This window comes from Eubalaena glacialis, chromosome 7, assembly GCF_028564815.1.
Source record: "Eubalaena glacialis isolate mEubGla1 chromosome 7, mEubGla1.1.hap2.+ XY, whole genome shotgun sequence".
In the NCBI taxonomy this organism is placed as follows: Eukaryota; Metazoa; Chordata; class Mammalia; order Artiodactyla; family Balaenidae; genus Eubalaena; species Eubalaena glacialis.
Window position 1 is genome coordinate 73,796,909 of NC_083722.1, and position 12,502 is coordinate 73,809,410.

Sequence of the window (12,502 nt, forward strand, 5' to 3'; positions counted from 1 at the left end):
TAGCAGATATAAACTATTATATATAGGACGGGTAAACAACAAGGTCCTACTGTACAGCACAGGGAACTATATTCAATATTCTGTGACAAACCATAATGGAAAAAAATATGGGAACTTCCCTGGTGGCGCAGTGGTTAAGAATCCGCCTGCCAATGCAGGGGACACGGGTTCGATCCCTGGTCCGGGAAGATCCCACATGCCGCGGAGCAACTAAGCCTGTGCGCCACAACTACTGAGCCTGCATTCTAGAGCCCGCAAGCCACAACTACTGAGCTCACGCGTCTAGAGCCCATGCTCCGCAACAAGAGAAGCCACCAGAATGAGAAGCCTGTGCACTGCAATGAAGAGTAGCCCCCGCTCACTGTAACTAGAGAAAGCCAGCACACGGCAACAAAGACCCAACGCAGCCAAAAAAAAAGAATATGAAAAAGAATATATATATGTATAACTGAGTCACTCTGCTGTATAGCAGAAATTAACACATTGTAAATTAACTATACTTCAATAAAATTAAAAAAAAAAAAAAAAAGACTGGACATGAAGGGCCAGAAAAGGCAGCAATAAACAGTCTACCAATCTGAAGTGATGATCAGGACCCCAATCAGCCCACAAAGTGCCAGTGAGAGAATAGCTGATTTCAGTCCTGTTTTTGGCTGCAAACCCTTGTTTGCAGAATACACCACATTATGACTTCTGCCTCCCCAAGGCAGAAGCTGGAATCACTGTCCCAACCTCTCCTGCAGCTAGAGTGCAGGCGTGTGACCAAGGCTTCCCAAATTAGACACACTGCATGAAATCTGGACTCAAAACGGAGCAACATGAGGCAGCAGGAACCACAACCTCCATTTTCTGGTGAGAGTGGAAGATTGTGGCAGAAATGGAACAGGATGGCATAAATCCCAATGAGAGACTATGGTAGGACAAGGACCTGTGCCCAGGGGTGTGGCTGAAGGTCTTTGCCAAGGCAGGCTAGCAATGTGACCTGAGTCCTGTTCCTGGCTGTGCAGCCTCCAAGACACATTCTCTAAAAACCAAAACTCAGATGGATACAAAAGATATCAAAACAAGTTGAGAACTTTAAAATAGTATTTACCTTGGGAGAGAAAGATGTACAGAGGGGTATTAGAGATCTGAACTGCATCTGTAACATTATGTTTTTAAAAAAAAAAACCAAAAAAAGCAAAAATGGCAAACTGCCAACACAGTAGAAATACTTGTTCTAAATATTTGTCTGGATACTTACTTTTCAAATGTTTGAAAAGCAACTGGGGCCCTAGGTAGGAATGGCACTAATGAGAAGGAGAGGAAGAAGAAAACAACAGTGGTTATTATTTATTTGAGGGCTTACTACGTGCCAGGCAGTGTACTTAGAACTTAGCATTTTATGGAATCCTCAAAGTAACTACAACATAAATTCTTTTATTTCCATGATGTAGATAAGGAAACGGACTCAAAGTGGTTAAGTCACTTGTCTATAACCATATATCTAAAGAATCAGAGGCAGATCGAACTCATGTTTGTTTAAGGGCAGTCTGGCTCTTGATTACCTCCTTCCTCACTCTCAGCAATTCTACACTGAGGTGAGGGGTTAGTGACTGACTGCCCCAGCACAGAGGGAATGTGCAACAGCAAAAAGAGGAAGAGGGACAGAAGTTGGGATGACAAATGAGGAAGAATTGTACTTTGATCCACTGAAGGCTTGAGATCTTTACTTCTAGCAACAAAAGAATCAAGTGCTGAGGAATCTCCTTCCCCAAAGCATCCTTCACTTAGCAGGACCAGACTGACCAACCAGCCTTGTATGAAGCCTCAGTTCCTGCCCTATAGAAGTACAGAGAAGAAACAAGAAATTCTATGGGTGCTAAGTGAAACCGGACTCCTAGAATTCACCATCAGAGGGTCTTCTCTCTGGCATACACATTTAACTCCATGTGGATGCTTTAGGAAGTACCCAACTCAAGAGGGCTCTTGAAAGTGAAGTTCCAAATGAACCACCTTCACCTAGCTCAGGCAGACCTATCAACAACAGGAAACTTAGGCCTTCCTGGTATTGTACAAACTGTGAAGGTATTTACATGACAGCTCTTCCTTTTGCCTTAAGAAAGTGCCTCCCTATCTTAAATAAACATATGCTACTGTGATATTGTAATATAATTTTTGGTCTTTTCTCTGATTCTTGATCTGAGCTCTTAAGACCTTTGTAATTTCCTAAGTGATAATATAAATGCTAGGACCATATTATTTTCTAATGAGGCAACTTTGGTGGGCTCCTGGATGAGGGCTGGTCACCTCAAAGACCAAGCCATAATTAGAAACTTGGTACTTTCAGCCCCACCCTCCATTCTCTGGAGAGGGAAGAGGGGCTAGAAATTGAGTTAGTAATCGATCATACCTATATGATGTAGCCTCCATAAAAATCCCGAAAGTTTGGGGTTTAGGGAGTTCCTGGGTTGGTGAATACATTCACGTGCTGGGAGGGTAGTACACCTCAACTCCATGAGGACAGAGGCTCCTGTGTTCACGACCCTTCAGAACCTCGCCCCATGTATCTCTTTATTTGGTTGTTCAACCGTATCCTTTATCATTTCCTTAATTATATAATAAACTGGTAAATGTGTTTCCCTGAGTTCTGTGAGCTGTTCTGGCAAATCATCATACCGAAGGAGGGGTAGTGAGAATCGCAATTTATAGCCAGTTAGTCAAAAGTACAGGTGAGATAACCTGGGACTTGCAACTAGTGTCGAAAGTGGGGGGGCAGTCTTGTGAAACTGATCCCTTAACTTGTGGGGATCTGACGCTAACTCCAAGCAGATAGTGTCAGAACTGAATTGAATTATAGGCCAGCCAGCTGGTGTGAAGAATTGGTCATTGTGGGGGTAAAAACACACATTTGGGGGCCAAAAGTGTGAGTGTGGTAGTAGCAGAGAGTAAACGGACACAGTGAGTTTTATTCAGACAGCTACTCTAACTTTTGACACAGACCTTTGTCTCCCATCAATTCACTAACACTGTTCTAAGGATATGATTACTTTGTCAAATCTAACAAGCTATGTGGCCGCTTCTAGGCTGGAAAGATGAGAAATTCTTGGGGACAGAACAAACTCTCTGGGATGGCGACAGATGGTTTTAAAAAAGCAATCTAATTTTACCGCAATTTTTAAAAAAAGCAACTTAGAAAACTCTCTGCCCTCAAGGTAATGAATTGTTTTGAAATTTCAAATAACATTAATATAGGCATAATTTTACATTCTTATCAAAAGGGTTAGGTTGAGACACAATACTATGGGCCAAAGAGCCTTTTAACATTTGAACTGAGAAGGCAGGTCTGTTCAGCTCCATATTTCAGTGTACACGTCACCTCTCTAGTCTCATCCTTTCACTCAGTGCACTCTAGTTACACAGCCATTCTGCCGTTTTTCAAATAAGCAGGCTCCCACCTTAGGGCTTTCTGATTTGGAATGCTCTTTCCTCAGATAACCATATGGCTCACTCACCAGCTCTCTTTGGTCTTAACTCAAAAGTCACCAGGATATTAAGGCTTACCCTGGCCACCCCCATCTGCTTTGTTTTTCTCCTTTGCATTTATCACTATATAACAAGATTTTTAAAAATCTTATATATCATCTAACCCCTCCCAGCTATAATGTATGTTCCACAAGGTCAGGGAGCTTTCTGTCTTGTTCAGTGCTGTACCTAAACATCTAGCAAAGGGCTTCATACATAAACACAAACATATGGAGATGTCTGGGATAGGGGAAAAAAGGTTAAGAATCATTGTCCTATACAAGTTCAAAGCAAAATATTCACAAGCAACACTTTTTTTTTTTTTATTACAAAAGTAGTTCATGTTTAAAAAAAAAAAAATTCAAGCACTCCTCCTTAGTACCCCACTACCCCGCCCAATTACTGTTTTGGGCTTTGTTACTACTATTTAAGGACCACTACATTCTACATATGCTAAAAGCCAGTGATACTAAACTAGTTTTGACACTCTATAATCTGTTAAACATCCTGCTCTGTCAATATACATAGATCTATCTCATTCTTCTGGCTGCACAGGACAATATAGTACAGTTGTATCATTATTTGCCATTTTCCTTACTGAAAGAGTGACTTGTTTCCAGTGTTACTACTATAAGCAATGCGGCAGTGAATATCCTTATATACACATTTATCTGTGAACACAAATGCAAGGCCAAAGGTACGCATATTTAAACATTTGACAAGTATTGCCAAATTCACTCTCAAGAAAATCACACTAATTTATCCTCTTATACACCTCCTACCCTGGGTGAAATCTTTATAACTGTTTTCCTATCTAATAAATAAAACATATTTCATTTTAAAAACTTAACACTTCCATAATCACCAGAAGCATGAAGCATCTTTTGACATACTTACTAGCACAATCTGTATTTCCTCCCCCATGAACTATCTATTTATATCCTTTGTTCATTTTTCCACTAGATCATTTTTTTTTCCTATTTTGTAAGTTTCTTGTGTATTAGAAACACTAGTTAGGAGCACAGGCTCGAGTTAAAACAGCTTGGGTGCAAACGCTAGCTATCAGAAGATGAGTTAACCTCCCTACACCTCATGTGCTATTTTTAGTTTCAAAAATTATACCTTTAGGGCTTCCCTGGTGGCGCAGTGGTTAAGAATCCATCTGCCAATGCAGGGGACACAGGTTCGAGCCCTGGTCCAGGAAGATCCCACATGCCACGGAGCAACTAAGCCTGTGCGCCACAACTACTGAGCCTGCGCTCTAGAGCCCGCGCACCATAACTACTGAAGCCTGCATGCCCTACAGCCCGTGCTCCACAAGACAAGCCACCGCAATGAGAAGCCCGCGCACCGCAACGAAGAGTAGCCCCCACTCACTGCAACTAGAGAAAGCCCGCGCGCAGCAACGAAGAACCAATGCAGCCAAAAATAAATTAATTAAATAAAAAATTTTTTTTAATTATACCTTTAAAGAAAGAATATACAGACCTATAAAACAGATCAAGAAACAACATGTGTATAAAATAATTTGTAACTGCTAGGCCCATATTTTCTGTCACTCAGAAAATGTTTTTCCGAAGTCTTATATAAAGTTGTATCTTTAGCCATATATTTATTGATGTTGTCTGGCTTATGATTTTTTTTAAAACAAGTTTTTATTGTATTTAAGACACTTAGGTTTTTTTGGCCACGCTGCGCAACTTGCAGGATCCCCACCAGGGATTGAACCTGGGTCCCCTGCACTGGAAGCGCCGAGTCCGAACCACTGGACTGCCAGGGAATTTCCTGGCTTATGATTTTGATAGCTTTAGATTTATTAACATTGTCAACTTTCATATAACATTAATAACAACTTACAATCTTTATTTAAATTAAATCTACAAAGCCAACTTTTAGAAAAATTAAATTCCATTTGGCTTAAGCCAGTTATTAATGAAAATATATTTGTCTTAAAAATTTTTTTAATTTATGAAAATGAAAGAAAGATTAGTCTCAAGAAAGGTAAGCTAGGCTTAACTAAACTTTGGTCCAAGAATGCTTGGCTAAAAGGTCTTTTTTTTTTTTTTCCAGCCACGCTACGCGGCTTGTGGGAGCTTAGTTCCCTGACCAGGGATCAAACCTGGGCCCTTGGCAGTGAAAGTGTGGAGTCCTAACCACTGGACCGCCAGGGAATTCCCTAAAAGGTCATTTTTAATTTTAAATAAAGGGGATAAAAACTACTCTTGCACATATCATATACCACAAACCATATCTCGGCAACTTGTACGGTAGAAATTTGTGGTAAGATTTTTTAGAACTACTTGAATAAAGCAAAAAAAAAAACCCTCACCTAGGAAATTTTTTTTTAAAGGAAAAAATGAGGTTTCCTCTACCTACACAAATAACTTGAATTAAAATTGATAACCTGTGTGTGAAAGGGAACTACACATAAAAAGTAGCCTAACAGGTTGGCTAAAATGTAGACCCGTAGAAAAAAAATATGATTCTTACCAAAAGAGCACTGATAATTATTACTGAATTATTATATCACTTGCTGATCAAGCTAACATTCCATGGGCTGTAAATATAGTAATTTTTATGCAGGGGTCCCCTGAGGCCTGAAAATTAGTTCAAAGATTCTTTCAGGGTAAAAAAAGATTGGGAAAAGCTATCTCAGAGTTTACTTCTTTCCTTAGGAACGCTTTCCACAACCTAAAATTACAGAAACTTTCTATACTGCCTTTTCATAGTTCATTGTTTTCTTGTTATCTGACTCTTCAACCCATCTGGACCTTATTTTAATTATGAGAGGTATCTGACTATTTCCAAAAGAGGAGTAGACTGCCTTACTCCACTAATGGAATATATCCTTTCCTCACTGATCAGCAGAGCCACTTTCATCCTATACCTGGTATCTACTCATAATGTATGCAGACACGAGTGTGTATATGTTTTAAAGTCCTTGGTCAACTCCCAACACATGGGTCCCCAAAGGAGCCTTCTACTCTTTGTATTCTTTACTTCTTGGATTAGGGGACCCTGAGAACTGCTCCACTTTTCCTAAAAGTTTCTCTCTTAGATGAATTCCTCTATCACCTGATTCTGTTTGTTTCCTCTCTTGCAGCAATTCCTCAGATTTAGTGGGTTTAAAAAAAAAAATCATTCCCTATTTATTATTTTTAGTGAAGTTTAGTTGCTGTACAATTTTATAAGTTACAGGTGTACAATATAGTGATTCACAATTTTTAAAGGTTAAGATTTAGTGGGTTTTTTGATGGCACTTTTTTTCCCCCAGCACTGCTAGAAAAAAAAATTTTTAAGTATCTTTTCAGTCACTGAGGATGGGAAAATATGTGTTCTTATGAGTCCACCATATTGAACCTATCTCATGGATTTATTATTTTATTTCTTCTTCCATTTACAAGGGGTTTGGGAAAAATGATGATACTAATAGGTGATCTCAATTAGCTATCTTGAACGTAAAGTCTCAAAAAACACTTTAAACTCAAATCCCAAACTATTTTAATCTTACGAAAAAGAAGATCCAAGCAGTAAAAAACAGAATAATTTCTTCAACTGAAAAGTCAGGCCTTCCCTTTTTACCTTTCCTGTACCCTTCCTTCCTTATAGAGACTGGAATAAACAACTGCATCCCTCCATGTGCCAGATGCTTTCTTGTTATCTCATTCAGTCTCACTAAATAGTATTATCCCTACTGACAGATGAAAAAACTAGCACTAAAAAGATTAAGAAAATATCAACAAATAAGAAGTCAGGTCAAATTTAAACCCAGGAATGCAACTCCAAAGCCCAGGTCCTTCCAATATACTCACCTACGTTGTTAAGGGGCAAAACCTTCTATCTCACCAAACACACCTCTTCACACTCTTGCCTCTCCATCATGTTCTACTCCCTTTCCTATTCTCTTGGTGGAAGTCATGGAGGGCAAAGTGAAATGCAACCACAATAGACAGTAGCAAGAAAGCAGCATTTGTAACTGTAGGAGAGTTTTAGTTTCACATAAGGACCCCTAAAGAGGAAAACTTACCTTCTCGGCAAATGTATTAAGTTTCTCATCTTTCAATAAGCATATTATCAATTAGCATTATTTCTTGAGGCTTATAAATATCAAATGCAGGCCTAGAAATTTACAGGTGACGTTGAGTCATGGAACCATACAACTACATGAATAAGAGCCTTTCCATTTAAAAAAAAAGTTCCAAACATCATGCTTTTAGTAATGAGCTAAGACTAGCCCTCCTATGTTCTTGATCTGCTCAGGGTGACACAGACAGAAGGGGAGCTTCAGTCACACACAGTGTGACACATCCAAATCCAGTTCCAAAAGACCTCTTAATTTCTATACTGTTCAGTTCTCCAAAGCAAATGGCAAGTATCTGTAGCCTCTTAAGTTTACAGTAGTTGCAATTATTTTTAGTCTATGTTAACTATGAAAGCCCTTGTGTAAGATAAAATGTTTTTAAAAAGCCAGAATATTCCCCTTGGTGAAAATAATCTCTGACATCTGTATATAGACATGATGCTCTACTAACCAAAACCCTGATGGCAAATAAAGTCTATTCAATGAGGATGCACCTCAACATTTATTTCCCTTTTACCTGAACCTGCTGTGGCTGTTGAACCTGGATCTGCTGTTCTTGCTGGGTTTGTGGCTGAACACTGGCGGTGACTGGACAGGCAAGTTCAAGCAAAGACCCGGCCACTTCAGTGCTGTCTGTGTAAATGCAGTTCCCACCCTGTTGGTACACCATGGTAGTGGTGGCCGTCTGCTGGAACTCCTGAAGGGCTTCTGGCCCCTTAGAGGCTAGCGAGTCCAGAAATTCCTTCATCCTGTGTTGCGGGACAGACCGCGCCTTCACTCTGATGTACTCTTCAAAGGAGATGGTGTTCTCCAGAGAATTATTCATATTGCAGAGTCCTTAGGGTTCCTAGAAATAAAATAAATGGACAGAAGTCAAAACTATGTCACTGTTTTAACATACTGAAATGCACAGAGCAATCACTCTTGCATCAGTGTGGACTATTCAGGGCAGCTGTATACATCTGGAATCCAAAGTAAGATTTTATTAAATAACCTTATTTTTTTTCAGTTAATGGCATCTGAAAATTGTTTCCATAAACATTTCTTAAATCAAACTATCACACTGAAAACAAAAAACAAAAGCATGTGTCACAGTACTGGATGAAACGGGCTGCAAATACACTCTCCACCCAACACTAGGCCAATCCCATCTTCTCTGCAGAGCCAAGCACTGGACAAAAAAAGTCACATGCAACACTGCTCTGTGACCATCAGAGAGGACTACCAAGGAAGGTAGGAGCCAGGATTCCTACCAACATGTTCTATTTCCACTGCCAACTATGTTTTACAGTGAAGGGACACCTATGCCACCTAGCTGTGGCAAGACCCTGGAGACAGGGGATGTGTTCATTTCCCACCAGAAACACCAAAAATCCCATTTTGCTACATACTGCTCACATTCTTTTGCTGCATAGCTTAGTGGTTAAAAGCATGGATTTTGGAGCCAGCCTTCCTGGGTTTAAAACCCAGCTCGAGGGCTTCCCTGGTGGCACAGTGGTTAAGAATCTGCCTGCCAATGCAGGAGACACAGGTTCGAGCCCTGGTCTGGGAAGATCCCACATGCCGCGGAGCAACTAAGCCCGTGCGCCACAGCTGCTGAGCCTGCACTCTAGAGCGCGTGAGCCACAACTACTGAAGCCCGCGTGCCACAACTACTGAGGCCCGCGTGCCACAACTACTGAGGCCCGTGCGCCTGGAGCCTGTGCTCCGCAACAAGGGAAGCCACCGCAATGAGAAGCCCGCCAACAAAGAGTAGCCCCCACTTGCCGCAACTAGAGAAAGCCGGCACGCAGCAACAAAGACCCAACGCAGCCAAAAATAAAAATAAATAAAATAAATTTATTAAAAAAAAAAAAAACCCAGCTGGAACTCTCCTTTGCTGTGTTACCCTGGACAAGTCAGTTAACTTTAGTTTTGTCTATAAAATCGGAATTAAAATAGCATTTACGTCAAAAAGTTGACTTGAGAATTAAATATATGTAAAGCACTTAGGAAAGTACCTGACATATATACAGTGCCACATAATTATTAACTAATTCTATTAAAGTAAGTGGGGGGAGAAAATTGAATAGTACCTTAAATAACTAGGTCACTTCAGAAATCAATTCTGCAAGTTTTTCATCAGGGTATTTACCTTAAGAATTAATCTGGAGACTTCCCTGGTGGCGCAGTGGTTAAGGATCCACCTGTTAATGCAGGGGACAGGGGTTCGAGCCCTGGTCCGGGAAGATCCCACATGCCTTGGAGCAAATAAGCCCATGCGCCACAACTACTGAGCCTGCGCTCTAGAGCCTGAGAGCTACAACTACTGAGCCCACATGCTGCAACTGAAACCCCTGTGCCTAGAGCCCGTGCTCCGCAACAAGAGAAGCCATCGCAATGAGAAGCCCGCGCACCGCAACGAAGAATAGCCCTCGCTAGCCGCAACTAGAGAAAGCCCACGCGCAGCAATGAAGACGCAACGCGGCCGAAAAAAGATAAATAAAATTAAAAATTAAAAATTAAAAAAATTAAAAAAAAAAGAATTAATCTGCAAGGGTGGATAGTAGCTCTCAATCACCTGGGAGACAACCATGCAATCTATCCATGAACTGCTGAGTGCCCTGTCACTGCTGCTTTCATACCATACTCATAGTGACCAGTACCACCTCCAGGACAAAAGCAATGGCAGGATATGAAAGTAACACAAACCAAGTGAATCTCTTTGCCAAAAAAAGACTCTCAGTCAATCTCAAATGTCTAGAGAAGTGATTTGTTTCCTTGAGCCATCCGACTAGAAATATCAGTCTCTCTTTCACTGCCCAGATGCTGTCTTCTGTTAACAGATATAAGGTGTGTGGGTAATCATATATCTTCCACCTGGCTCTAAACTCTAGTAGACAGGACTGTGTCCTGGTCCTCTCTGAATAGCTGATATGTATAGGTACTTTGTATATATCTGTTGCACTTGGAATTCAATGTGGAACAAAAAGGATTATGACTGTTCCTGTAATATCTATAACTTACAACCATAAAATGTTATGCTTTTCTCTAGTAAATGGTTAATCTATACCTTGGGGGGGGGGAAAAAGCCCTATATATCCAGGGCAAGAGACTAAAGGAAAAATATGATCCTTACTGCTATTAATTTACTGACACCGGCAATATTCCTGTGGGAGGCTGTTTAAGTATAGTATACAAATTATATTCAGGTACTTTCAAACAGAATAGATCCAGCAGTAAACCTTTTATTATGATGCCCATAATATATTGTAAATATATTTCTCCATAAATAAAGAATACTACATATACCTTATCCTGTCTAAAATGCCTAGACCCCTACTCTCAGGAAAGCCTCCACCTCTTAGGAAACCCCAAGCACAAGAGAGTACAGAGAACGGCAAGTACTGGTCAGGGGAGTGAGTGCAAGGTGAAGCTGTTGCTGATGGCCTCTTGTCTTTGGAAATTTAACACTTGTTTGTCCCTTTGTCACCTCTCTTCTAACCATCTCCCTTGCCCAGTTCTCCCTTCTCTCCCTTGCAGAGGCTCTCAGTTATCTTTCTCAGGACAGAAAATTAGAAGGTCTGCTATGAGACTTCAAGATTAAGCTATCAATGATATCCATGGCACATAGAGTAGGAGGAGCATCAAGGACAAGCACTTCATACTCAGAGCAGGCCACTGCAGCATAGGTGACCCACAAACAGTCACTAACCACATTGGCACAGAATGTGTCAAAGCTTCCCTCTGATAACGGCATCACAATTGAAATTTCCCTCTTAAGGAAGCATCTCTCATAATATAGACCCACTAATATTACAAAGTTCACAATATGTGATTCTAATATCCAATTACATACACCCTTCTGCTCATAAGGGACAAAGGAGAGAGTGTGTGAACAACCATTAACCAGTTCTCTACCATGTTGGCACATATTTCAGTTTTTCACCTCCATTATAGAAGAAAAGCAGAGGGCAACTGAAATTTACACTTCCCCAAATTAATTTTCTTCAATAATTAGTTGCATTCATGTAAAATACTTAGAGATTGCTTGAATTTTGTCTGTGCTAGAATCGTAGCTACTGTATCAAAGCAATTTTTTAAAAAGTATAGAGAATCATGCAAATCATGCAAAAAAAAAAACAAAAAACTTTTTCTGCTTCAAATCTGGGAGAATATAAATATGACCAAGCACAAATACAAAGAAACACTGAAAGTTAAGTTTACAGAACCAGAAAACCTTCACACAAATATTGCTCGGTAAAGGCAGTCCACAGAATCTTCCTAGTGACCTTATTTCCCTTCACTCTTTTAAGTTTCAGTAATCAAGGAGGCTTAAGCCTCATCTGAAGTCTGATATTAAGTACAAAGCAGAATTATACCAATTTTTCTTCCTAGACACAAGCTTTCTTCAGTTTTCAGTGTAGAATTCCACCTAGTTTTTTTTTTTGGGGGGGGGGGGTTGTCTTTGTTTTTTTTGGTTGGGGAGGGTAAAAGTAACACATCTACTTTCTTAGAAAAACTGTTCAAATAATATAGCAAGGTATAAAATGAAAAGTAAAAACAGCTAAGTAGGGGCTTCCCTGGTGGCGCAGTGGTTAAGAATCTGCCTAGGGACACAGGTTCGAGCCCTGGCCAGGGAAGATCCCACATGCCGTGGAGCAACTAAGCCTGTGCGCCACAACTACTGAGCCTGAGCTCTAGAGCCCACAAGCCACAACTACTGAGCCCATGTGCCACAACTACTGAAGCCTGCGCGCCTAGAGCCCGTGCTCCACAACAAGACAAGACACGACAATGAGAAGCCCACGCACCGCAATGAAGAGTAGCCCCGCTCACGGCAACTAGAGAAAGCCCGCGCACAGCAACAAAGACCCAACACAGCCAAAAATAAATTAATTAATTAATTTAAAAAAAACAAACAAACAAAACAGCTAA

General features: G+C 40.5%; 1 protein-coding gene across 4 annotated transcripts in view; it reads right to left on the bottom strand.

Moving 5' to 3' along the window:
- Window positions 1–12,502, bottom strand: part of QRICH1 (glutamine rich 1) — a 54,374-nt gene that overhangs the window by 33,989 nt on the left and 7,883 nt on the right. For 3 of the 4 annotated variants that reach the window (XM_061196762.1, XM_061196758.1, XM_061196760.1), the window contains exon 2: window positions 8,103–8,432. In XM_061196762.1, coding sequence (XP_061052745.1) covers window positions 8,103–8,411 — 309 coding nt within the window. In that variant the 5' untranslated portion in view covers window positions 8,412–8,432. Of the gene's footprint in view, window positions 1–8,102; window positions 8,433–9,719; window positions 9,770–12,502 lie in introns of those variants that run through there. The other variant, XM_061196759.1, reaches the window with a different exon arrangement.